Here is a 24,042-nt window from a genome sequence, read left to right on the forward strand (position 1 = left end):
ACAGGGAGGTGATGAGCACACCAGTGACATGCCTGAGGAAGAGAGAGAAGGTTGGCATCATCGTAGATGTCCTCAGCAACACAGCGTCCAGTCACAATGGATTCCCTGTGGTGGAGGACACAGGTGATACCCAGGTACCATAAAGCCTCCCCCACACGCTGGGCTCCTTCGCACTAAATGTCCTTGAGCATAGGTTTGGGGAAGTGCATCATGTAGTGTGTGAGGAAAACCCTGCACACAGCTACAGGGACACATTGGCTGTCCCCACAAACTTAGGGTCATGTGCTCCAAACCAGACTGAGCTGGTCACTTGGGGCATTGGTGGCTGTGACCTGTGAGGTGCTGGTGGGACATGAGCCCAGGCAGTGCTGTTCCCCTTGCTTGGATCCTGTCATACTGGGACGTGTGGATGTGAGTGCTGGCGGTTTGGGAGGAACTTGGGACACTTGTGCTACATCTCACCACCTGTACCTCATTCCATCTTCTGTTAGGGTCAGTTGCTCCGTCTTGGGTCCTTTGGGGATTAGTGGGGTCATATGTGAGAAATGCTCACTGCGAGGCCTATGCTAAGAGCTAGCCTTTAGATAGAAGCGATAAACCAGTAGGACGGACCGAGTGCATGTCCCAGAACCTCTCACACCTGCCTCTTCCACAGCCAGCTAGGCTCCAGGGCTTGATCCTGCGCTCCCAGCTCATCGTTCTCCTGAAGCACAAGGTCAGGTTTGCAGCCTGGGGCCAAGGGTGTCCTGGGTGCCATCCCTCACAGGGGCAGGCCCCTGACTGACCACTTCCTGCAGGTGTTTGTGGAGAGGTCCAATATGGGTCTGGTGCAGCGGCGGCTGAGACTGAAGGACTTCCGTGATGCCTACCCACGCTTCCCCCCAATTCAGTCCATCCACGTCTCCCAGGATGAGCGCGAGTGCACCATGGACCTGTCTGAGTTCATGAACCCCTCTCCCTACACAGTACCTCAGGTACCCATGGGCACACAGGAGTCTGGGGAACAAGTTTGGGGGGTAATTGCCCTCCCAGTGAGGAAGAACCTTCTGGAATTTTGTGCAGTAACCACTGGCAGGCAGAGCATGTTAAGAGTGGTCTAGGACACCTGGGGATGCCCATGTGACCAGAAGGTCAGGGAAAGTCTGAGAGAAGGCTCTCTCCTGGGAGCATAGCATCACTGGCAGTGGGCTGCAAGAGCCCACCAGCAGCACATGGGGCTTGGAGCTGGAGTGCAGTCAGTCACGGCGGGGTTGGGGGAGTCTGTAGTCCTGGAGCATGAGGCACCACCCAGTTAGGGTGGTAGGGTCTTTTCCCAGGGTGGGCTGAAGGCCATGCCACCTTGCAGGAGGCGTCTCTCCCTCGCGTGTTCAAGCTGTTCCGGGCTCTGGGCCTTAGGCACTTGGTGGTAGTGAACAACCAAAATCAGGTGAGCCTGGTGCTGTGCCCCATGTTCATGCTTTGCTTGCCATGCTAATGTCCTGCTTCCCACCTTCCTGCCAGGTTTCAGGTGGGCACTGGCTCTTGGATCCTACCCAACCTGGCCCTGCACCCTACATTGGCTCTGATACAAAGGCTACAACCCTCGCCCTAGCCACATGTCCACCTCAGGACCTGTGCCAAAGCTCCTTGGCCCCCCATCCCCAGTCATACACGGGATAGAGGTTCCTTGGATCCTGCAAGAGCCCTGTGACCTGCTATTGTTCCTGCAGGTGGTCGGGCTGGTGACCAGGAAGGACCTGGCCAGGTACCGCCTCGGGAAGGGGGGCCTAGAAGAGCTGTCGCTGGCCCAGACGTGAGGCTGGCCCACCCCTGGACAGAGGACCCCAGTCATTCTGCACCTCCTCTTGGGGTCCTTGGTCTCAGCCAAAGTCTCGCTTCCTGGGCAGCACAGTGGCAGGAGCAGGTGTCCTCCATTCTGGAGCCTGACCAGCGTGTGGGCCTGGCCCTGCAGTGCACAGTTGGTTTACATCCTCAGCACTTCCCCTGTGCCCCAGTCCCTCCACCCCTTAAACTGCCCTCTCCTGGGTTTCTTCAGGGATCGGATGTGTATTACTGTGCCTCCTGTGGCTCGCTGCAAGGGGCCAGCATGTGTGAGAGACAAGTGAGCTGCACGGTCACGGTTTCTGTTCCTTTTTCCATGGTGCCCAGTCAGCAGCCACACTGCCCATATTACTAGGAGCCCCAGTGGCAAGGGTATTATGGATTGCACAGCCTGGGGAAAGTGACTCCTGTCCCTGGGTCTGTGCCCAGAAGATGGGATGGAGAGACTGGCTCTATGCTTGTGTCTCAAGAGCTGAGACTCACCCAAGGGTCAGATTCCTGAGTCCAGCACATCAGCACTGGGGCTGGGGTCTCTGCATTTTGGATGCTATAGGAAAGGTGGGTCTGACTGCAGCACTGGGGACCCTGGTCTCAGCAGTGGCTTCACTTCTGATGACAGTGTGTACATGGCTGGCCTTGAGGACCCAGCTAGCCCAAGGTAGCTGTAGGATGGGCCTGTGGACCCTGAACCAAGGAACCCTGTCTGCCCACTCGACAGCTTGTCCGAACTGCCTCTGCCTGGCCAAGCCAGCCCTCAGTCAATCACAGGATCCCTCCCTTGGGACACTGGGTGAAGCCGTGTCAGCGTCCCTGGCACATGTCTGTTTATGCAGGTCCTTCTGTGATGAAGGCCTGGAGATACGGCCCCTTGGTTGTCCTTCCAAGGAATTGACCCCTCCCTCTTTACCTTTCATGGAGACCCAGGCTAAGCATGCTGTATGCTGTGAGAAACCAGGAACCTGTGCCAGACAACCAGGGCTGCTGTCCTCACCTGTTTGCCTGGGCCCCAGGCCTGGGATGGCCGCTGGGTGTGGGGCTGGTGGGCATGTGGATTGCACTTCTGTGGACAGTAGCTGCTGACTGATGATCCTGAGACCATAGCCACCCATGGGGCTCTACGGGAGGGGAGCCACAGACAGGTGTGGAGAAGTAATCTCCTCACCTAGGACCCTGACCAACTTGTCCTTGTCCTCACAGCCTTACTTTCGGGGACTCACTGGGGAGCCTGGGCATGCCAGGATACTGGCAGGTGGCTCTTCTCAAAGGATCTCTGGGTCCACATGAGGCTCTGATTGGCCAGACTCGCCTTGCCTGCTCTACTAGGCCTTAATGGGAGCAGAGATCTGGGTGGGACAGGGGCATGTCTGACTAGGGCCCCAGGGGCTGAACACTGTACAGGGCCTCAAAGACTTAGTACCAAAAAGCATGTGCAATCTGTCCACAGTTCTGTGTTGGTTACATGTTGAAATACTATTTTGGATATATTAGGTTAAATAAAACAATCAGAACTCACTCGTCTCTCTGACTTTATCACTGGAGCTACTGGAGAAATGTCCCAAGCAGACCCTTTTGTAGCTTGCACCCCTGCAGGGCTCTGGTTGGCTGCCTGCCCTCGGGGTCCTTGCTTCCCTTCCTGTCCTGGGCACAGACAGGCCTGTGGCTCCAGAAGAGACTGCGCTTCTCTGCCCCCCTCCCACCTCCCAGGTTCTTTGAGAGACAGGCAGTTGGGAAGGATGCAAGACAGGCATGTGAGAGCTCAGGTTCCACTGGCAGTTGTCTGTGAAGTCATAAGGTTCCAGTGAGGAAAGGTTCCAGAAAGTCCGCTATATCTGCCTCCCTCAGGATTCACTGAGGAGGCAAGGTGTGAGAGCAGGAGCTCACTGCCTCCTACCTCGCCTGCTTCTTGAAGTGCACAGCCTCCCCTCTGACCCTCACCCACTCCCCTGAGCTCACAGCCTCCCCTCTGACACACCTGCTCTCCACAGCCTTTATCCCGTCCTCCCCTCCTGATCTTCGTTTCGGTGGTCCAAAGCCTTCCCTCCTGTCCGCCAGCTGCTCCCTAGGGCCTGCCTCCCTCCAGCCAGTTTCTCAGCCCCCTGCCCCCCGGGCCTAGGGTCCAGCTCTGGGCAGTCACGGGCACTGATCACAGGGCCAGAGCTGCAGGTGTTTGCTGCTGGTGAAGCCATGTCAGGTGAGCTGGCAGGAGCAGAGAGGGACACAGGACAGCCCTGCTTCTGGACTCCCTGATGAAGTTTGCTAGATGGGAGCGCTGTCTTGTAACTCCCAGCATTGGCCGGGCTGTGGGATGTGGTTTGTGTCCCCGTCAGAAGCCCCAAAGGGCGCTAGCGCTCCGAGAATGAGCTCCTGAGGCGCCTCGTTGCAGGGATGGCTGACAGCTCCTCGCCAGGGCTGTCGCCCCCTTCACAGCAGAGCACTGTCTCGCCGGAGGACCTGGAGCTCCTGGCAGAAGGTCTGGCCAGCGCTGAGCCCTTGAGTCTAGAGGAAACCTCAGAGAGGTGCGAGCGCGATGGTCGAGCATCCAGCACCTCTGTCCCTGAGCAGGACACCTGCAAGCACCAGAAGCAGCTGGAGCAGTGGTTAGCATCATGGTGCAGGGTGGGAGGACCGCCCTGGGGTCATCTCCAGGGCAGGCACAACCTGACCCTGATCACCCTGCTACTGACCAGGGTGGCAGAGTTGCAGTCCGAGGTGGTTTGCCTGCGAGCACACAAGGAACGTTGTGAGCATGTCACCCTGGGTCTCCTGCGGGAGCTGTTACAGATTCATGCCCGCGTGCAGCTGCAGGACTCAGAGCTGAGGCAGCTGAGGCAGGCGGTGCGGCAGGTGCATTGGGATCCCGAGAAGGAACAAGCACTGGAGGTGAGCCGCTGGGCAGAGCAGCAGAGTCCCCCAAACAAGCCAGCTGTCCCTTTCCCAGAGCTTGAGATGGCTTCTTCCTGGGCCCTAAGCCTGGCTTGGCCCCAGAGCCCCCAAGCCTTAGCCCCTGTGTGCTCCGTGGGTCTGTGCTGAAGGGATTTGATAGACAGGGGATTTGGCCTCCCAGCCCTCCTTCCCTCCTTCTTGCAGTTCCCCAAGTCCCAGAGTCAGAACCAGATGCAGGCCCTGGACAAAAGGTAGTCCCCCACCATCCCCCTTCCCATACATACACCCATGCTTTCAGCAAGAGGGACAGGGGTCTGGGCCTCTGTGCAGTGGCTGGTATGAGAGCCCATGTGGGCACCAGCTATGGGTTGCCATTTCCCTAATTAACCCTCTTGGAAAGGTCTCTCTCAGAAATGTCTAGGTCTGCACATACCAGGGTGGCCTTCGCAGGCAGCGGGAGGCCAGTGTCAGGGCCCCATGGCCAAATGTTTGTGGCAGATGCAAAGGCTGCCTAGTTGCCCTGGGTCTGGCAAGGTGGCTCCTTGTGTCAGGCTGGTAGAGGTCCGGGAAGCCTTGACGCAGATCAGGAGGACTCAGGCCCTACAGGACTCAGAGCGGAAAGGTGTGGAGCAAGACACCAGCCTCAGGTGGGCCACCTCCCTGGGCTATCTCCAAACCCATGCTGTGTACACACACACTGGAGACTCAGCTCTGGCTAAGGCTGGGACCCCACCTGTCCTGTGTCTCTGGTACCACCCCCTTTGCTCGGTGCTAGCTGCTGGCTTTTATGGGCCCATCTTTCCACCCTCCCTCCTCAATGTCTCAGCCTTCCTGGGGACTCCAGGGTTTGTTTCTGTTCCCATGTGTTGCCCCAGATTAGTGTGTTCTCTAAGCCAAGAAGGACTCAATGTCCCATGGTATGCCAGCCTCATTATGGCTCCCCAGCTGAGCTGGTGGGACCATGCCTGCCAATCCCTAGGCTGGCCAAGTTGACCGGCTTGTTGAGACAAGAGGAACAGGGCCGGCAAGTGGCCTTCAGCACCCTACAGAAGAGCCAGAATGACACCATCGAGAAGGTGGACCATGAGGTGACCAAGATGCAGGTACTGCTTGAAGACCAGGCCTATTCCCTGCAGGGACCACCAAGGGGGCTCAGATGGAAAACCCCTGGCATTCTTAGCTTGTGGCCTTACCACTGGTGGGTCTCCCTCCCCTGTAGCAATCCTGCCCTGTCCCATCAATCCTGCCCTGTCCCATGCAGTGGCCTCTCACCTGGGTGGTGCTGTCCATTCACTGACATTAGCTGCAGGCTTAGACTATTGAAAGTTTGCTTCTGTTGTCAAATGAGCCACATTTAAAATACCTCGTAGCCACAAGTTTGGGGCACAGAAGACGTAGGAGTGAGTGCTAGGTGTGGAAACGTGTCACTGCTGTCTCTTCCTTTCCCTCTCTGCTCTTTCAGACCATCTGGCTCACAGCCCCTATATAGCATGGTGTTGGGGGATAGGCACCACACATTTCTGCCATCAGCTTTTTAAAAAATATTTTTATTTTATTTATTTATTTCAGAGAAAGGGGTGGTGGGGAGAAGGTGCACCAGGGCCTCCAGCCACTGCAAACAAACTCCAGATGTGTGTGCCCCCTTGTGCATCTGGTTTACGTGGGTCCTGGGGAATCAAACCGAGATTCTTTGGCTTTGCAGGCAAACACCTTAACTTCTAAGCCATCTCTCCAGCCCATGCCACCAGCTTTTGAGCAGTGCAGAGATTAGGGACTGCAGAGTCCCTCCCCTTTTTGCAGAGCATGGCAGGCAAGGCATTGCAGCTGCTGTCACTCCAGACCTATTTAAAATATTGACAGTGACTACTCTGAGAGAGAAACCCTGTGAGCCTGAGACATTTGCTGTCTGGTTCTACAAAAAAAAATGAAAGTGGGCTGGAGAGCTGGCTTAGTGCTTAAGGCACTTGTCTGCAAAGCCTAAGGATCCAGGTTCCATTTCCCAGGGCTCATGTAAGCACAAAGTGGCACATAAGTTCATTTGCAGTGGCTCGAGGTCCTGGGATCCTGGCACACCCATTCTCTCTCTCTCTCAAATAAGTAATTAAAATATTCTTTTTTAAAAAGTGGAGGACCAGCTGGGCATGGTAGTGAGTGCCTTTAATCCCAGCACTCAGGAGGCAGAGGTAGGATTGCTATGAGTTCAAGGCCACCCTGAGACTACATAGTGAATTCCAGGTTAGCCTGGGCTAGAGCAAAACCCTACCTTGAAAAAACAAAAAAAGAAGAAGAAGACAGAAAAAAAGAAAAAGTGGTGGACCTGGACCTTGTTCTAGGACACATTCCTGGAGGGAGGCGGTAGGAATTGAAGTGGGGTCAAAGCTTCCTCAGGAGCTGTTTGCTCACAGGCTGGCCAGGAGTAATGGCTTACACCTATAATCCCGGTACTCAGGAAGCTGAGGTCAGAGGATCACTGTGAATTTTAGGTCAACCTGGGTTAGAGAGAAAGATCCTGCCTTAAAAAAGAAAAAAAAAAAGACGGGCTGGAGAGATGGTTTAGTGGTTAAGGTGCTTGCCAGCAAAGCCTAATAACCTACATTTGATTCTCCTGGTCCCATGTAAGCCAGATGCACATGATGGTGCAAGTGTCTGGAGTTTGCAGTGGCTACAGACCCTGGCGTGTCCATTCTCACTCTTTCCCTCTCTACATCTCTAATAAGTAAATAAATAAAATAAATCTTGGGCTGGAGAGATGGCTTAGCGGTTAAGCGCTTGCCTGTGAAGCCTAAGGACCCCGGTTTGAGGCTCGGTTCCCCAGGTCCCACGTTTGCCAGATGCACAAGGGGGCGCACGCGTCTGGAGTTCGTTTGCAGAGGCTGGAAGCACCCATTCTCTCTCTCTCTCCCTCTATCTGTCTTTCTCTCTGTGTCTGTCGCTCTCAAATAAATAAATAAATAAATTTTTAAAAAATGTTTAAAAATAAATCTTTAACAAACCAGGTGCAGTGGCACACGTCTTTAATTCCAGCACTTGGGAAGTAGAGATAGGAGGATCGCAAAGGGTTCAAGGCCACCCTGAGACTACATAGTAAATTCCAGATTAGCCTGGGCTACAGTGAGATCCTACCTTGGAAAAACCAAAAAAAATAATAATAATAATAAATAAATCTTAAAAAAAAAAAAAAAGAGATTAGTTTAGGCCTGGCGCTCCCTGGTCTGGGCCTGAGAGTTGATGACTCCAGTGACTGTGAAGAAGAGGATTTGTAACTGGGCATAGTGAAGTGGAGGATCTCATAATTTTTTTATTTATTTTGAGAGAGAGATAGAGAGATGTGTTCACCCCCTTGTGTGCACATGTGCATCATTGTGTGCTTATGTCACTGTGTATCTGGCTACATGGGACCTGAAGATTTGAACATGAGTTCTTAGTCTTCTCAGGCAAGTGCCTTAACCACTAAGCCGTCTCTCCAGCCCTGTCTTATAATTTTTTGAGGAGGGAGGTTGAGACAGGGTCTTACTATATAATTCAAGCTGGCCTCAAACTCATCGCAGCCCTCCTGCTTCAGTCTCCTCAGTATTAGAATTAGAGGCATGCACCACCACATCTAACTTTGGTGACTTTCCTGGGGAAATACAAAAGAAACATCTAAGTTGGGCTTGGTGGTACACGCCTTTAATCCCAGCACTTGGGAGGCAGTGGTAGGAGGATCGCTGTGAGTTCAAGGCTACCTTGAAACTACATAGTAATTCCATGTCAGCCTGAGCTAGAGTGAGACCCTACCTTGAAAAACCAAAGGGAAAAAAATATCCAGGCTCCTGCTGGGCGAGGGAAGTGTCCCAGGTGTCCAGGCGCGCATGGGCCCCTGCAGAGCTTGCGGATCAGCGCTAAAGGACTCTGTGGGGACAGGAGAAGCAGGAGCCACGGATGGCACTGCTGGCACCCGCCAGGTCACCTTCACGGTGGAGAGAATGAGAATATCACCGTGGTGAAGGGCATCTATCTGGCTTTCGGAAAATGTGGTTGATCAAATGAAGCAATTTTTTCCATCAGGTTCAAAGTCGCCGTGGTATTCCAGAATTTATGGTGCTTCAGTTTCTGGTGATGAATTGAAAAGAAGAGTTGCTGAGGTGCTGGTATAGGAGCAAGCCAGGAAGGGGACAGAAAGTCTAAGGCACCTAAAACAAGCCAAGGACCCAGGACGAGATAGGGCTGCAGCCAATGAGCAGTTAACCAGAGCCATCCTTGGGAATGGATACCAGTGAAGAAGAGCGCTCCCAGGCAAAGCATCTGGGGGGCAACTGGAAGAGAACAACCGAGTGATCAAAAAGCAGGATGAGTTCTACAAGAAGCAGCTGGCTAGACTGGAGGGGGGGAGCTCAGAGTTCTACAAAGTCATCACTGAGCAACATCAGAAAACTGCTGAAGAAGTGGCGGTTGGGCTGGGGGATGCCTTAGCCATTAAGGTGTTTGCCTGCAAAGCCAAAGAACCCTTGTTCCATTCCCCAGGACCCATGTTAGCCAGATGTAAAAGGGGACGCATGCATTTGGAGTTCGTTTGCAGTGGTTGGAGGCACATCCATTCTCTCTCTCTCTCCCTCTTTCTCTGTCAAATAAATAAATAGCTGGGCATGGTGGCGCACGCCTTTAATCCCAACATTTGGGAGGCAGAGGTAGGAGGATCGCCGTGAGTTTGAGGCCACTCTGAGAATACAGAGTGAATTCCAAGTCAGCCTGGGCTACAGTGAGACCCTACCTCAAAAAAAAAAAAAAAAAAAAAAAACAATAAAAAAGAAAAAGAAAAAAAAGAAAGAAAGTAACCCAATGAAGGAAAGAGAAGACCTCTGGAAACAAGCACTGCAGAGTGGACATGACAGGACAGGATGGAATCACGTTGGAATCAGCAACAGCTGAGAAAGCCAAAAAGCCCAGCTGAGGAGCGGTCATCACGGCTGGGGTTACTGAGCCCCACTGTGAGACTAGAAGAGAAGGACCATCCCCTCTGCCCAGCTGTTTCTCTGTCCATGCACTGCTTCTTTTCACCCTAGAGCCCACCACTTGATGGGCCTCCCCTCCAAAAAAGCCAGGGGTGGATGGGGAGACTAAATTATTTCTAATGAAAAGAAAAAGCACAACTCTGGGTGGGGCCGGGCAACAGTACTGGGTGGAACTGTCTAGGCTGTGGCTTGTTTTGTTTTTTTTTTCAAGGTAGGGTCTCACTCTGGCCCTGGCTGATCTAGAATTAACTCTGTAGTCTCAGGGTGGCCTCGAACTCATGGTGATCCTCCTACTTTTGCCTCCCAAATGCTGGGATTAAAGGCATGTACTACCATGCCTGGCTTTGTTGGTGCTTTTTCTTTGATTATATAAGATCAGCTCCATTTTAACTTTTTATGGTGATCATGCAAGTGAGAAGGAGAGAAAATGTACCTTTTGCTGGAGTAATGTTTATGATAACAAGAGAGAGAAGGCACTTTTATCAGCATAACCTTGGCTTATGCAACCTCTGTACTGAACACTGACAGCTTTACTCACTATGACAAAAGAAAAGAAAAGAAAAGTCTAAAGCCAGGCATGGTGGTGCATGTCTTTAATCCCAGCACTCGGGGGGCAGAGGTAGGCTCACCATGAATTTGAGGCCCCTCTGAGACTACGTAGTAAATTCCAGGTCAGCTTGGGCTAGAATGAGACCCTACCTCAAAAAACCAGGGGGGAGGGAAGGCCTATTTACCCCAAGTAGAGAGGAAGGCTTCAAGTCCACCTTAGTGAATAGATAAATTTGTTAGGGTTACTTACAGGAGCCTGCATAACACACAGGCTGTACCATTAAAAACTACCACCCCTAGTTGATTTTTTTAGAGGTAGGGTCTTGCTCTAGCACAGGCTGGCCTCAAACTCACAGTGATCCTCTTACCTCTGCCTCCTGGGTGCTGGAATTAAAGGTGTGCACCACCATGCCAGGCTTCCTAGTTGACTTTTTTTTTTTTTTAACCTCTTATATAATTTAGCACCAGGGTACAATTGGGCAGAAGGAGCTTGTAGCTATAATCTCAGGGGAGGGTCAGGAGAGGGCCTTGTGAAGGTCCAGTGACTCTCCCACCCCGTCTCCAGGAAGAACTGTTAACAGCCTCATTCCCATAAGCTGCTTCACAGCTTTATGGGCCACAGAGACTCTGGAGGTCACCACAGCTCTTCTGTTCCATAAATGTGACAATCGTGTGAAGTCCTAAGGAAGTAGCTATACTATAGCAGGGGTGTGAGAAGGGCCAGAGGCCAGGCCGGGCCTCATCCTGCCCCTTCCGAAGCTCAGAGCAGCTGTGGGAGGAGGAAGAGCCTGAGGTTGCACCCATTTTACTCTTCCAGCCTCCCAAAATGGGGCCTGTGTGGGAGGTGTTCCCACATGCATGGGGGTGTCCTTATACCTGCTTCCCTACCTGAGATTCCAGCTCTCCAACTGTATCTGGGGCTCTGGATGGGCACTGAGATGTCTAGACTCATGACCTTGACCTTCAGGGCCTTTTCTGACCTGTATGATCTGGTCTTCTGAGGATCAGTGGCCTCTGCCTGAGCCCTCTCTCTCTTCCTGCCTAGAGTATGCAGCCTGGCTCTTCTAGGATTGGGGACAACATGGGAGATGTGACCTCGGCTGAGAAAATGAATGCATAGAGCTAGATAGGACATCTAGCAGGGAGCGTGTAGGTGACAATGTGACTATTTCCAGGCTCAGATGACCAAGCTTGGAGAGGAGATGACTCTTCGCTTCCTGAAAAGGGAGGCCAAACTGTGTGGCTTCCTGCAGAAGAGCTTCCTGGCCCTGGAGCAGGTGGGGGCCTCTGTGAGGCTTGGTGTCCTTGTGACTTCAGCACCAAGCAGGGCGTAGACTCCATAGTGGTGAATGGTGTCCCCACAGAGAATGAAGGCCTTGGAGGGTGCACAGAAGAAGGCAGAGAGCAGCTTGCAAGAGGAGTTGGAGTGCCGCTGGCAGAAGCTGCAGGATTTGACAGAGGAGCGTCTACAGGCCCTGTGCGCTCAGCGTGAGGTAGGCCTGGGTGGCCAGAGAGGAGGAGAGTTGGGACGGACACCAGGGCTCAGGGCCACCTCTGCCACAGCAGGAGGAAGAAGTCCACTTGCTGGAGCAGTGCCAGGGCTTGGATGCAGCTGTGGTCCAACTGACCAAGTTTGTGCGGCAGAACCAGGTGTCCCTGAACCGTGTCCTGCTGGCTGAGCAGAAGGCCCGGTGGGTGTAATTGGGACAGTGGACCACCCAATCCCTGGCTCCAGAATGAACCAGAGGGGCTGAGCTCAGCAGTGTAATGCCCTGCCTCCCCTAGTTCCAGCAGGCCTAAGCAGATCACTAAGCCCACTGGACATGCGACAGCTGCCCTCTGCTGGGGCTCCTGTCCTGCCCTCATCTCACCCCTCACTGAGAGTCAGGCCCTTCTTGGTAGCACCCATCCTCTGGTCGGTGGGATCTACTAGAAGGTCCCAGAACTAGGTGCTGGCCCCTCATAGGGTCTTGGTACCAACCTGCAGGGAAGCCAAGGTGAGCTTGGAGGAGAGCCAGGCTGGGGAGCTGGCCTCCTACGTACATGAGAACATGGAGGCTGTTCAGCTGGCTGGCAAGCAGGCCCAACAGGAGACACAGGACGCACTGGAGCTGGTGAGGAACTGGACTGGCAGGAGTCAACAAGGACCCTCACCCCTTGTGCACAGGCACGGGCATCTAGCTGAGGCCTCCCTCACCCATTCTGCTCCCACAGCTCCAAGAGAAGAGTCAAGTACTAGAGGGGTCAGTGGCTGGGCTGGCTCAGCAGCTGAAGGACCTCAGTGACCACTGCCTGGCCCTGAGCTGGAGGCTGGACCTGCAGGAGCAGACGCTGGGCCTGAAACTGTCCCAGGTGAGCCCAGCAGTCCTGGGAGGAAGGGTAGCGAAGAAAAACAAGGCACAGAAGGTTGAAGGTAGAGGCCTGACCCCACCAAGCAACTATTGCCAGGCCCAAGTGGCCCAGCCATGAACCCTGGGCCAGGAAGGGTGGTTCCTAGAGAAGCCTTGGCCCTGGCATTCTTATTCTTTTCTTTGTTTTCTTTTCTTTTTTTTTTTAATATATATTATTTATTTATTTATTTATTTGAGAGCGACAGACACAGAGAGAAAGACAGGTAGAGGGAGAGAGAGAGAATGGGCGCGCCAGGGCTTCTAGCCTCTGCAAAAGAACTCCAGACGCGTGCGCCCCCTTGTGCATCTGGCTAACGTGGGACCTGGGGAACCGAGCCTCGAACCGGGGTCCTTAGGCTTCACAGGCAAGCGCTTAACCGCTAAGCCATCTCTCCAGCCCTTTTTTTGGTTTTTTGAGGTAAGGTCTCACTCTAGCTCAGGCTGACCTGGAATTCACTGGGCAGTCTCAGGGTGGCCTCGATCTCATGGCGATCCTCCTACTTCTGTCTCTTGAGTGCACTGGGATTAAAGGCATGCACCACCATGCCTGGCAAACACCAGACTTTTTAATAAATATTTTATTTATATTTATTTATTTGAGAGAGAGAGAAAGAGGCAGAGCAAGAATGGGTGCACCAGAGCCTTCAGCTGCTGCAAATGAACTTCAGACGCAAGTGCCACTTTGTGCATCTGGCTTTATGTAGGTACTAGGGAATCAAACTTGGGTTCTTAAGCTTCGCAGGCACGTGCCTTAACTGCTGAACCATCTCTCCAGCCCTTGTTTTTTCTTTTTGGGTTTTTTTTTGTGGTTTTTTTTTGGGGGGGGTTTCAAGGTAGGGTCTCACTCTGGCTCAGGCTGACCTGGAATTCACTATGTAGTCTCAGGGTAGCCTTGAACTCATGGTGATCCTCCTACCTCTGCCTCCTGAGTGCTGGGATTAAAGGCGTGCGCCACCATGCCCAGCAGCTCGTTTGTTCGTTTATTTGAGATAGAGTCTCACTCTAGTTCAGGCTGACTTGGAATTCATTATGTTGTCTCAGGGTGGCCTCGAACTCACGGCGGTCCTCCTACCTCTGCCTCCCGAGTGCTGGGATTAATGGCGGGCACCATCACGCCCAGCTACCCTTGTTTAGTTTTTGAAATGGAATTTTGCTCTGTAGCCCTGCTGGCCTGGTAGCCAATATCCGCGTGCCTTGGCCTCCTGAGTGCTGAGATTACAGGCCTGCTCCTCCTGCCCGTGCCTGGGTCAGTTCAGTGTTAGTATATTCTCAGAGAAGCCATCACCCCGGGCAAATGTAGAACTTCTTTGTCACCCCTGAAGGACACCCCAGAGCCATTAGCTGTCCTCCACCGGGCTCTGGGCTATGTGTGGTGGACATTTTATACCCACTCTGTGGCCCTTTGCCTCCAGCTTCTCTTCCCCACATGTCCCATGGGTCATCCGTGTCATGGGTCTGTACCCTGTTCCCTTGTGGCTGGATAATGTCTCTTGTTTGGACCATGTTTTTCTCACCACTGCCCTGCTGGTGGATGGGTGAGCTTTCTCTTTCATAGCTGTTGTGAACAGTGTGCTTATGACTAAGGGTGATCAACCTCAGGTTTCGAGGCGGAATCTGCCCACCTTGGCCCCTCTGGGCATGTTTAGTGAGAACACCTCTCAGTAGGGCACTCTCATCCCAGCTCCTGTCCTCTCCTGCAGGGCACAAGTCTGTTCTCTGATCCCGTTGCAGTCAGAGCTGTCAGGGGGCAGCTGGGCTGGCCTCTTTCTCAGGGGTATGGTTCTGTGTAGCCAGATGGCCCTGCCTGTGGGGAACCCCTGGGACTGCATCAGGTCTGTACAAACATGTGCTGAGAGGGGTGGCTGGAGAGATGGCTCTGTGGTTAAGTGTACTCCCTGCACAAGCATGAGGCTTGAGGGGGCTAGACACCGCCCAAGTTCAAATCTACAGAACCCACAAAAGCAGTTGGTGTGGCCACGATAGCCCATGTCCTGTAGGGGAGCAGGGCCTTGGACACAGCTGGAGCTCGTGGGGGAAAAAATGGCAAGCTCCAGAATCAGTGAGAGACTCTGGGGGCTAAAAAAGTGGCATAAGTGTCTTGTGTTCATTTGCAGTGGCAAGAGACTGTGGGAATGCATGCACACACACAAACACACACACACACACACGTGTGTGTGTGTTTGCAAATAAGTCAAGTTTGTTGTTATTGTTGTTTGGTATTTTTTTGAGGTAGAGCGTTGCTCTAACCCAGGCTGACCTGGAATTCACTATAATCTCAGGCTGGCCTCGAACTCCCAGTGATCCTCCTACTTCTCCCTACCAAGTACTGGGGTTAAAGGTTTGTACCACTACATCTGGCTAATTTTCCCCCAATTTTTATTACATTTTACATGATTATAAAAAATATCCCATGGCAATACCCTCCCTCCCCTCACTTTCCCCTTTGAAATTCCATTCTCCATCACATCCCTTCCTCATCTCAATCAGTCTCTCTTTTATTTTGATGTCATGGTCTTTTCCTCCTCTTATGATGGTCTTGTGTAGGTAGTGGCAGGCACTGTGAGGTCATGGATTCCAGGCCATTTTATGTCTGGAAGGAGCACGTTGTAAGGAGTCCTACCCTTCCTTTGGCTCTTACATCTTTCTTTCTGCCACCTCTTCCACATTAGACCCTGAGCCTTGGAAGGTGTGATTGAGATGTTACTCAGTACTCCAGTCACTTCTTTCCAGCATTGGCTAATTTTTTAAGATATTTTATTTTATTCATTTATTAGAGAAAGAGAGAGAGAGAATGGGTATGCCAGGGCCTATAGTCAGTGCAAACAAACTCCAGATGCAGGGGGCTGGAGAGATGGCTTAGTGGTCAAGATGCTTGCCTACAAAGCCAAAGGATCCAGGTTCAATTCCCCAGGACTCACGTAAACCAGGTGCATGTGCCACCTGTGTGGGTACTAGGGAATCAAACCTGAATCCTTTGGCTTGCTGGAAAGCACCTTAATGGCTAAGCCATCTCTCCAGCCCTAATTTTTTTTTTTTTAAGAGATGCTCTGACTCAAACAAGAATGGGAGGGAGAGCAGTGGAGCAGGATGCCTGACTTTCCACTCTGGCCGCTGCAGGCGTGCACATCCCACCCGTGCAGGGATGATCCCACCCTCGGCCCCTGGGGCCTCCCTGTGCACTGGCTGTAGTCGGCCCTGTCACTGGTCTGTCCACCCTCCCTCTGGGCTTGGGCCCTTACAGTTTGTTGGAACCCTAGGCAAAGGCTGAGTGGGAAGGAGTGGAGAGACAGTCCTTACAGGACCTGGCCAGGTGGCTGAAAGAGGTCGAAGCCCACCTTTGTGAAGTGAAGGAAAAAGTGGACAGCCTCCCCCAGCAGGTGCGTGGGGCTGGGGCACAGCCACTTTGAGGATGTAGACCTTTTCTGACTGAGCCTTAGTTGACCTACATCTCCCTAGTTGCCTGTGCCAAGTCATCCCAGGCTCTTGCCTGCCCCATGTTTCAGATACAAAGTGTTGCAGACAAGTGCATCCTTCACAGGAACGATGTGAATCTGAAGATCTCAGCTGAATGCAAAGCCAGGTGAGGGACCCTAGCCACCTGGGCCCCTGGGAGAGGGCAGGAACTTACTCTACTGACCATCCTTGGTCTATACTTGTCCCCACAGTGCTCCTTAAACTCCCCTTCCCCCCGCAGAACCTGTGACATCCTTGTCCCCAGGCAGCCCCGTTCTGGGCTCACTTACCCCCTGGTTCAACTTGTACGGACAGTCAAGCTTCCCTCTCTGCTGTCCCCACCGGAAGGGTGGCAAGCCAGAGCCCTCTCGAACTTAGCCCTGTGACAGCCCAGGCATCCTGGATGAGCCTCCTGCCTCATGTTCCCGGATCCTCCATAGCCAGCCTTTGGTGTCCGCAGGGAGCTGGAGGTCGTGGCTGTGCGCCAGGAGCTGGCCACACTGGTGATGTCTGTGCAGCTGCTGAAGGACGCCAACCCCGGGCGCAAGATTGCTGAGATCCGGGGCCAACTGGCTACGGTACTCCTTGGACCCAGGGAGGCTGACCGTGCTCATAGTTACCATGAGCTCCGGTCACTCAATGACTCTGGGGTGGGACCCCTTGGGGACAGCTAGACATCACTGTAGTCTATCATGTCTGCCCATGAATGGAGCTGTGTTTAGTTTCAGAAGCAAATGATAAAATTGGAGAACAGCATCCAGGCCAACAAAACCATCCAGAATCTGAAGTTTAATACTGAGACCAAGCTGGTGAGACACGGCCCCAGGGCAAACCACTGACCCTTTCACCCTCCACCTGGCCAGGCCTGAGTCCCTCCAGCCCCACGGTTTCCAGGGATCTTAGGCGACCCACCAGCTGGCCGCCCATCTGCCTGCCTGGTGTCAAGCAACAGTTCCTGGAAATGAGACCCCCACTTGCCACCCATCCCTGTGAACCAGTCCCACTTCCCCTGCCCCACCGTGTCTCCCGGCAACACCACACCCTGCACCCACAGCGCACAGAGGAGATCTCCTCCCTGCGCGAGCGTGTGCTGCGCCTGTGCAGTGAGGAGGGCCCCTGGCCACTGACGCCGGGCAGCAGGCACCCGCTCATGTCCCTGGTGAGGCAGCCATTCTTCATCAAGGATGTGGCCCCCAGCAAGCTGGTCCCCGTGAACTGCTGGGGCGTGTACCAGGCTGTGAGGTGGGCATTGGGGAGCTTGGGTCTTCTGAGGACATCAGGCTGGGTGTATGTGGAGGGGATCAAGTGTGAATCATGTCTCTGGACAGGTGGCTTCAGTGGAAGACCATCCTCATAAAGCCAGTGGCTCAACAAAGGCTGGGCACCATCTCGGAGACATCCCACCAAAAGCCTACACACCGGCTCATGTCTCTGACCCTTTCCCAGAAATAAACATACAAGTTCTCGTGCCTGTTGGCGCTCTCAAGTCCTGTGGTGCATGCTGGGATAGCCTACCAGACACCCATAGGGTCAAGCAACATGGTAAGAGGGACCAGGACCAAAAGGTCCAAGTTGCTCATCCCTGCCTGGACTCTGACCTGCCTAGTCCAGACTAAGGTGCAACTTTCCACATGGGCTGGGACCCACCAGAGACGCCCATGAGGACACAGGGAGGTTACACAGCAAGGCTTAGCCACCTCCGGTCATCCCCTGCCCTGCCTAATAGCCTCTTAAATTGCAGTACCAGCAGAGGAAGCCACTTCTGGGCCAGAATCTGAGGAGTTAAATAGCCAAGTTTCCTCATGTGATCAGGCAGAACCCGTATTTCTGCATCTCAAGAAAATGTGGGTTCATTCTGTAGCCCCTGGTACTGTCACCAGCCCACCTGACAGGGGGTCAGCAGGTAGGCTCTTCAGCTCTGGCTCCATGGAGCAATCAGCCAGCCTGGCATGGGGTCCATCCAGCTGCCTCTTGCCACTGACCTGAATCTTGGGACTGGCCTGGCAGAGAATGCCCTTCCCAGTCCTGGTAGCAGGCAGCAGTTCTAGGCTAGGACAAGATCAGACTCTCCCCTTAGGCCTGGAAAGGCCTCTGCTCCCCTGTGTGAGGAACTGGCCACATGGCTACCTGGATGGACTCCTCCCCGGGGAGGGGCCTGGGCTGGAACAAAGAGGGTCTGGGTGCCCCAGGAAGGACTGCCCTGCTGTCACTCCCTCCCACCTCCCTGCCGGCTCGCTAGGCCTCAGCCAGCTGTGTCTCCTCCAGGGCCTGGGTACCCCCTCCCTGCAGTTCTGGTCCAACCTCCACAGACCAGCTGGCCAGCAGGTCACTGAAGTCTGGCATGCCAGGGTGGAGCAGGCCTAGAGGGCTGGGCGCTGGCTCCTTCCAGAAGGATGCTGGAAGCTTCCTCTGTGTCATGGGAGTGATGTGGCTGTACTTCTGCTCCAGCTTCAGTCTGTGGCCTGCTGATGCACTGGGCCCTGAGAACTGCCGCAGCCCGTAATCAAAGAGCTCGGCCAGAGGGCCCAGTGGTGGCATCCCGTCTCCTCTGGGACCTGGCCTGCATGCTTGCCCCTTGGACCACCCAGGCGAGTGGACCTCCTCATCTTCTGGAGGCCTGCCCTGGGCCAGGCATACCAGGTCAGCATAATAAAGCTCTTGGGCAGAGCGGCTGGCTGAGCAGCTATCAGCATAGACATCACAGGCATCTGGGTCCTGCCCCATGTCCTTGCGACCAAAGTAGCGCTGGATGTCACCACTGATGAGCTCCGAGAAGCGCAGCAGCTGTAGTGGGGTCTCGGGGCTGCTGGGACCCTGGAGGTCTGCTCCTGAGCTCTGGGGAGATGGGCTATAGTCCCATGGGCCCTCGCCCTGCAGCTCCTGGTCTTCCTCCTCTTCTTCCTCCTCTTCCTCTTCTTCCTCCTCCTCTTCCTCTTCTTCCTCCTCCTCAGAAGTTTCTGGAGGCTCCAGGTCTGAGGGCAGGAGGGGCTGATGGGATGGCAAAGGCAGTCGGAAGTCACAAATAGGTCGTATCACACCAGCTGCCATCTCAAGGTCAACCAACTTCTGGGGTCTCTGGGGCAGTAGGCACCAGCTGAGAGGGAGGAAGAGGGTAAGGTTAGCATTCGGGGCTGGCCATGTCCACTGATCACAGAGCCCACATGTATGTCTGGGAAGTTGGTCTTGACTCCTTCCCAGGACTTCTGTGCTCTGGCAGGACCCTGACTCAGCTAGAGATGTGGCCAGCTTGTCTGGAGGATAGCCTGCTGGTGCACAGGGGTGGGGTCCAGGCGTGTGGCTGGTCACTGGTAGGGCCCTGTCCTGTAGGGTGGGCTTGTCGTGGGTGCAGGAGAGCAAAGGATAAATAACCTGGGCCCGAGAGAGCAGCATGGGAGGCAGAGGTCAACTCAGCTCAGCCTAGACAACAGTGGAGGTGGGGTGGTGTTCTGGGTGAGAGCTCTGCCCTGTCTTACCCTGGGTTGCTGTGGCGACAAGACCAGCACTTGTCTTGACAGGCCCAGAGCCCCGGCATCTGTCGCGTGTGGCCTGGGTTTTGTCCAGCCACAGTTCCTGTCCCAGAGGTCTCACCTGTAGCCCAGGCTGGCCACCAACGTGCGGCAGTCCCCTTGCCTCAGCCTCCCAAGTTCTGGGATGATGGTCATGTGCCATCACACTGAGATAGTCCCAGGTTACAATCTGGCACCTGAGTGGCCCCCATTCAAGCACCTCCTGCTAAGGGTGAAAGGCATTATGGAAGATCTCAAAAGGAGTGGGACCCAGGGACTCCTATGCCTGTACAGGACATGATTAAGGAAAACCACTGGGCCTGTGGCTTGGCAGAGGCGATAGGGTACATGGAGGTGGAAAGGGAGCCATTGTGGCTCTGCTTCTGGCCAGGTACCCAAAAGGGCTAGATCTGAACCTCCAGCTGCCAGGACCATTCACTACCCCAGAGGCAGGAGGATGACCTAGCAGGACTGACGAAGAAAGGGGAGTAGGTGCCTGATTTGGCTGGTCAGAAGACAGTATTTGAGGGGCCTAGGTGTGATTGGCAGAGGCCCTTGGACAGGTCCCCTTCAGGATCAGGATAACTCAGGCACAACCCCTCCCTGCTGTCCTTAAATCCTGAGGTAGGCAAGAGGGGAAGACCTGCTCTGTCCCCATCTGGCTGGCCACTTTGAAATCCCCATCTTGCTCATGATGCCTGCTGGGTCCCCCCAACACATTGCATAAGATGTCCAGTGGCTCTGGTGCTGGCCTCTGGGAGATTGCTCCTGGAGAGTGTGACCTTCCCAGTGGGTGGGGTCCATGTAGACCCCCCCCCGTGGTGTGGCCACCCCAGAAGCCCCACCCCCACTCACCCAGGCTCCTACCTGACTGTGTCCGCAGTCCTCGCTCAACAGGCCCACCTCCACCTGGGTGCAAGCATTTATAGCTGGGCTCAACAGCCGCCTGAGCTGGCAAATATTTGGCGACCGCATTGTCACCGCAGACTGGGCAAACAGAGCCCGTTTGCTTTAGCACCCGGCAACCAGGCCCCGCGGGGGGAGCACCCACAGACCGCCTCACCTGCGCACAGCCTGCTGGGGGACGGTGGAGTGTTTGCCTCTGGCCCAGCTGGTCCACACCCTGGACCCGAGGACCCTTATCTATGCTGCCGATTGGGGCCCAGTCCAAGCCTTGTCAAATAGGCGGAAAATTAAATTTCATGCTATTTTGAGTTCTGGAGTACGCCTCTCCAGAGGACATCCTGCCTGCAGCGCACCCCGCACCTCACACTTCCCACCCCTGCAGCACGACCCTGGGGCAGGGCACGGGGGGACTGCGGCCGGCTGACCACCTTCAGGTCCCAGGGTGGGGTTGGTGCCCACAGCCTCTGGAGCTCCTGCCAGGCTCCTCCAAGCACCGGAGCCCCTCTGCAGCTGGGATCATCTGTGGCCATGCCAACCAGCTCAGGCAGGACTGTACCCAAGACCCCTTTGAGGTGGACACTGCCACCTGCCCAGAGCCCAAGTTGTATTTGCAATCTGATTGAAGCCACTGCTGTCCTGTGTGTCCTTGGGGGGGGGTGCTGAGGGGTACCCCTCTCCTCTGGTTCCAAGCCTTCCTCTGGCTGAAGCCACCCCTGAGTGGAACTGGAGGATGCACATCCTGCCAGCCCCCTTGAAGCCTCCGTGTTTCCCGGGGCTGCCCTAGCTTCATGTGGCTGCCATAACCACTGACTACCCCCCCACCCCCCCGTGGCTTTAGAACAGCAGGAATTTATTCTCTGTTCCTGAGAGTGTCACCTAACCAAGAGGCCCAACCAAGGTCTCACAGGCTGGTTCCTTTTGGAGAGTTGGGAGCCTGTCCCTTGGCTTCTCCAAGCACCTAGGAACCCTTGGCCTTCTTTAGTAGCTCTGTCGCTCTCATTGTCATGGGTCCATTTCTGTGTCTGCATCTCTTTTTCTTAATATATATTTTTAAATTATTTATTTTTATTTGAGACAGAGAAACAGATGGAGAATGATGCATAAGCCACCTTGTGCATCTGGCTTATGTGGGTACTAGGAAATGAACCTGGGTCCTTAGGCTTTGCAGGCAAGTGCTTTAACCACTGAGCCATCTCGCTAGTCCTCTTTATTTAAGAGAATGAAAGAGGCAGATAGAGAGAATGGGTGAACCAGGGCCTCCAGCCACTGCAAACAAACTCCAAATACATGCACCACTTTGTGCATCTGGCATATATGGGTACTGGGGAATCAAACCTGGGTCCCTAGGCCTCACAGGCAAGCACCTTAACCACTAAGCCATTTCTCCAGCCCCTCTCCTCTTTCCTTTTTTTTTTTTGAGGTAGGGTCTCACTATAGCCCAGGCTGACCTGGAATTCACTATGTAGTCTCAGGGTAGTCTCAAACTCATGGCGATCCTCCTACATCTGACTCCGTGTGCTGGGATTAAAGACATGCACCACCATGCTTGGCTTCTCCTCCTCCTCCCCCTCCTCCTCCTTCTTCTCTCTCTCTCTCTAAGTACTTTATAACCAGAGAGAGCTAAAAAGAGAGAGAGAGAATGGGTGCACTAGAACTCCAGATGCATGCACCACACTGTGAATCTGGCTTTACGTGGGTGCTGGGGAATCAAACCAGGGTCGTTAGACTTTGCAGGCAAGCATCTTAAGTGCTGAACAATCTCTTCTTATAAGGATATCCACCATTGGCTATATCTTCTGAGTGAGAAAGGACACTTTCTGAGCCTCTGGGTTCACATGCATTTCTGGACACTGTCCCACTGGTCCAGACGCCCTCCATGAGGGATGCAGCCTCACAGAGCACTCTGTGGCCCCTGGAGCAGCTCCCAGTGGCACTGGCCAGACACGTGTGGGTGTCATCAGCTATGGCTCCTGCTGTTGCTGAACAGTGGTCTCTCCGCTTAGACTTTGCCATCTCAGGCCCCACAGCACTTGCTATACAAAGTATCCAGGTCTTTACCTGTTCAAGAGGCACAGAGGGACATGGACACCACTCACTGTCTCCCTGGGTCATTGTCCCTTGCTCCAGGCACTTTGCCCTTCAGGTAAGGATGGCATGTAGATTTCAAGTCAGTGAAACTCTTCTGGGACCCTGGTCTCCAGAGCTGTGGGTGTGTGACCTCCACATCCCAGGACATTGACCTTCAGCCTTCTCCTGGCCCCCTGGGCCCATGATGACAACTATAGTCATGTTATGGCTCCTGGAGGGCAGAAGCTTTGGGGACTGAGAACTTCAGCCATCACTCCTGGCCAAGAGCTGCAGGGAAATGAAAAATTCAGCCTCAAGGATGAGTATCTCTGAGGCTCATGTCGACGTCCCGAGTGAGGGTCTGGGGAGCTGCCTGTGTGTCAGGACCGAGGCTGTGTACCTGGAGAGGGGTAGCAAAGGGCAAGCCACCAACAGACCTGAAAAAAAAACACTGCAGGACATGGGGAAGGTGACAAACACTGTTGCTACAGGTTGTGACCTGTGACCCCTTTCAGAGAGGAATCCAGCCTACCCTACTGACCCACATCCCAGGTGAGACCTGTATGGTAGAATGAGGCCAGTTCCTGAATCTCTTGTCTGTCCTGAGTTCTGTGGGCTATCCCCAGAATCTGACCTTGGGCTTGACCAACTCAGAGACTGGGGTCCAAAACCATTTGGCTGTGAGTGGCCTTACCCTAGCGCTAATAAGGTGCCCTTTGACCCAGCACAGCCCAAACCCACAAGAGGCCCCAAGTTGGGGTTCCAATCAGCTGAACTCAAATGGGGTGGGGGCTGCTGATGCTCCCTAATGAAGCCACAGTACCTTCTGTTGCTGGATGTGGAAGAATGGACCATCCCAGGAAAGAGGTGGAAACAGGTGAATGGTAATGCTAGCCTATGGGCATACGATCAGTGAGCTCACAATGTACCCTGCTGGACAGGCAGACAGGGTAGCTTGGCCCTTGGGAAGCTGGGTGGAGGAACTGGGAGCTACGCTCTGTGTCCAGCCTTGGCCGGCACAGGAGATGGGAGAGGACATGCTGAGTGTGGAATCAGCCACCTGCTTGCTCGGTCCATCCCTGGGCTGTGTGTACCTCAGGCTTGTCATCGCAGGGTGAGAAAATGATGCAGCCCTTCTCTAGAACAGGTGCCAGCTGGGTGACCAGAGAAAGGGCTTCGGGAGTTATGGGTGTGGATATGGGCGCATGCAGTGTTGACAAGACAAGATGAGGCAGCGTCCCAGCAGAGAGCAAAGTCCAAAACTCCCCCAGGCCCTGCTGCAGAGCTGGGAGCCCCTAGTTAGTCAGGTGGCCAGATGTATTCAGAGTCCCTGTCAGACAGAGGCAGGGGTCAAAGAGAAGGGGTGGGGGGACTGGAAGTCGCTCAGTTGCTAGCTTTGAAGATGGTGGAAAGAACCCCCAAGCCAAAGGATGCTGGGCTAATGGAAGCAGGAAAACACAAGAAATCCAATTTTCC

At 54.1% G+C, this 24,042-nt stretch overlaps 3 protein-coding genes and 1 pseudogene across 3 annotated transcripts in view; 3 read left to right on the forward strand and 1 right to left on the reverse strand.

The window, feature by feature from the left end:
* Clcn7 (chloride voltage-gated channel 7) overlaps positions 1-3,333 on the forward strand; it is a 31,647-nt gene extending 28,314 nt beyond the window's left edge. Inside the window, exons 21-25 of the mRNA XM_004652151.2 lie at positions 5-134; positions 656-715; positions 798-974; positions 1,346-1,426; positions 1,710-3,333. Coding sequence (XP_004652208.2) covers positions 5-134; positions 656-715; positions 798-974; positions 1,346-1,426; positions 1,710-1,796 — 535 coding nt within the window. The 3' untranslated portion in view covers positions 1,797-3,333. The remainder of the gene's footprint in view (positions 1-4; positions 135-655; positions 716-797; positions 975-1,345; positions 1,427-1,709) is intronic.
* Positions 3,334-4,206: 873 nt separating this feature from the next.
* Ccdc154 (coiled-coil domain containing 154) lies at positions 4,207-17,539 on the forward strand. The gene is made up of 16 exons (XM_004651977.2): positions 4,207-4,418; positions 4,509-4,701; positions 4,909-4,955; positions 5,256-5,351; positions 5,684-5,807; positions 11,420-11,521; positions 11,609-11,737; positions 11,811-11,935; positions 12,232-12,358; positions 12,459-12,596; positions 15,892-16,011; positions 16,138-16,214; positions 16,548-16,665; positions 16,810-16,896; positions 17,142-17,329; positions 17,416-17,539. Exons 1-16 carry the CDS (start codon positions 4,207-4,209, stop codon positions 17,537-17,539), a joined length of 2,007 nt encoding a protein of 668 aa, XP_004652034.2.
* Positions 8,556-10,839, forward strand: LOC123453287 (annotated as a pseudogene).
* A 783-nt stretch (positions 17,540-18,322) lies between the features above and the next one.
* On the reverse strand, positions 18,323-19,135 carry Percc1 (proline and glutamate rich with coiled coil 1). The gene has a single exon (XM_045161356.1). It carries the CDS (start codon positions 19,133-19,135, stop codon positions 18,323-18,325), a length of 813 nt encoding a protein of 270 aa, XP_045017291.1.
* Between the last annotated feature and the right edge of the window lie 4,907 nt (positions 19,136-24,042).

This window comes from Jaculus jaculus, chromosome 11, assembly GCF_020740685.1.
Source record: "Jaculus jaculus isolate mJacJac1 chromosome 11, mJacJac1.mat.Y.cur, whole genome shotgun sequence".
NCBI lineage: Eukaryota > Metazoa > Chordata > Mammalia > Rodentia > Dipodidae > Jaculus > Jaculus jaculus.

What these genes read in the sequence shown, in the direction of transcription:
- Ccdc154 (XM_004651977.2), top strand. Translation starts at nt 4,207, where the DNA reads ATGGCTGACAGCTCCTCGCCAGGGCTGTCGCCCCCTTCACAGCAGAGC. An exon ending in GCTTCCTGGCCCTGGAGCAG is followed by an intron (nt 11,522 to 11,608) that starts GTGGGGGCCTCT and finishes GTGTCCCCACAG; the next exon opens with AGAATGAAGGCCTTGGAGGG. An exon ending in TTAATACTGAGACCAAGCTG is followed by an intron (nt 16,897 to 17,141) that starts GTGAGACACGGC and finishes CTGCACCCACAG; the next exon opens with CGCACAGAGGAGATCTCCTC.
- Percc1 (XM_045161356.1), bottom strand. Translation starts at nt 19,135, where the DNA reads ATGGCAGCTGGTGTGATACGACCTATTTGTGACTTCCGACTGCCTTTG.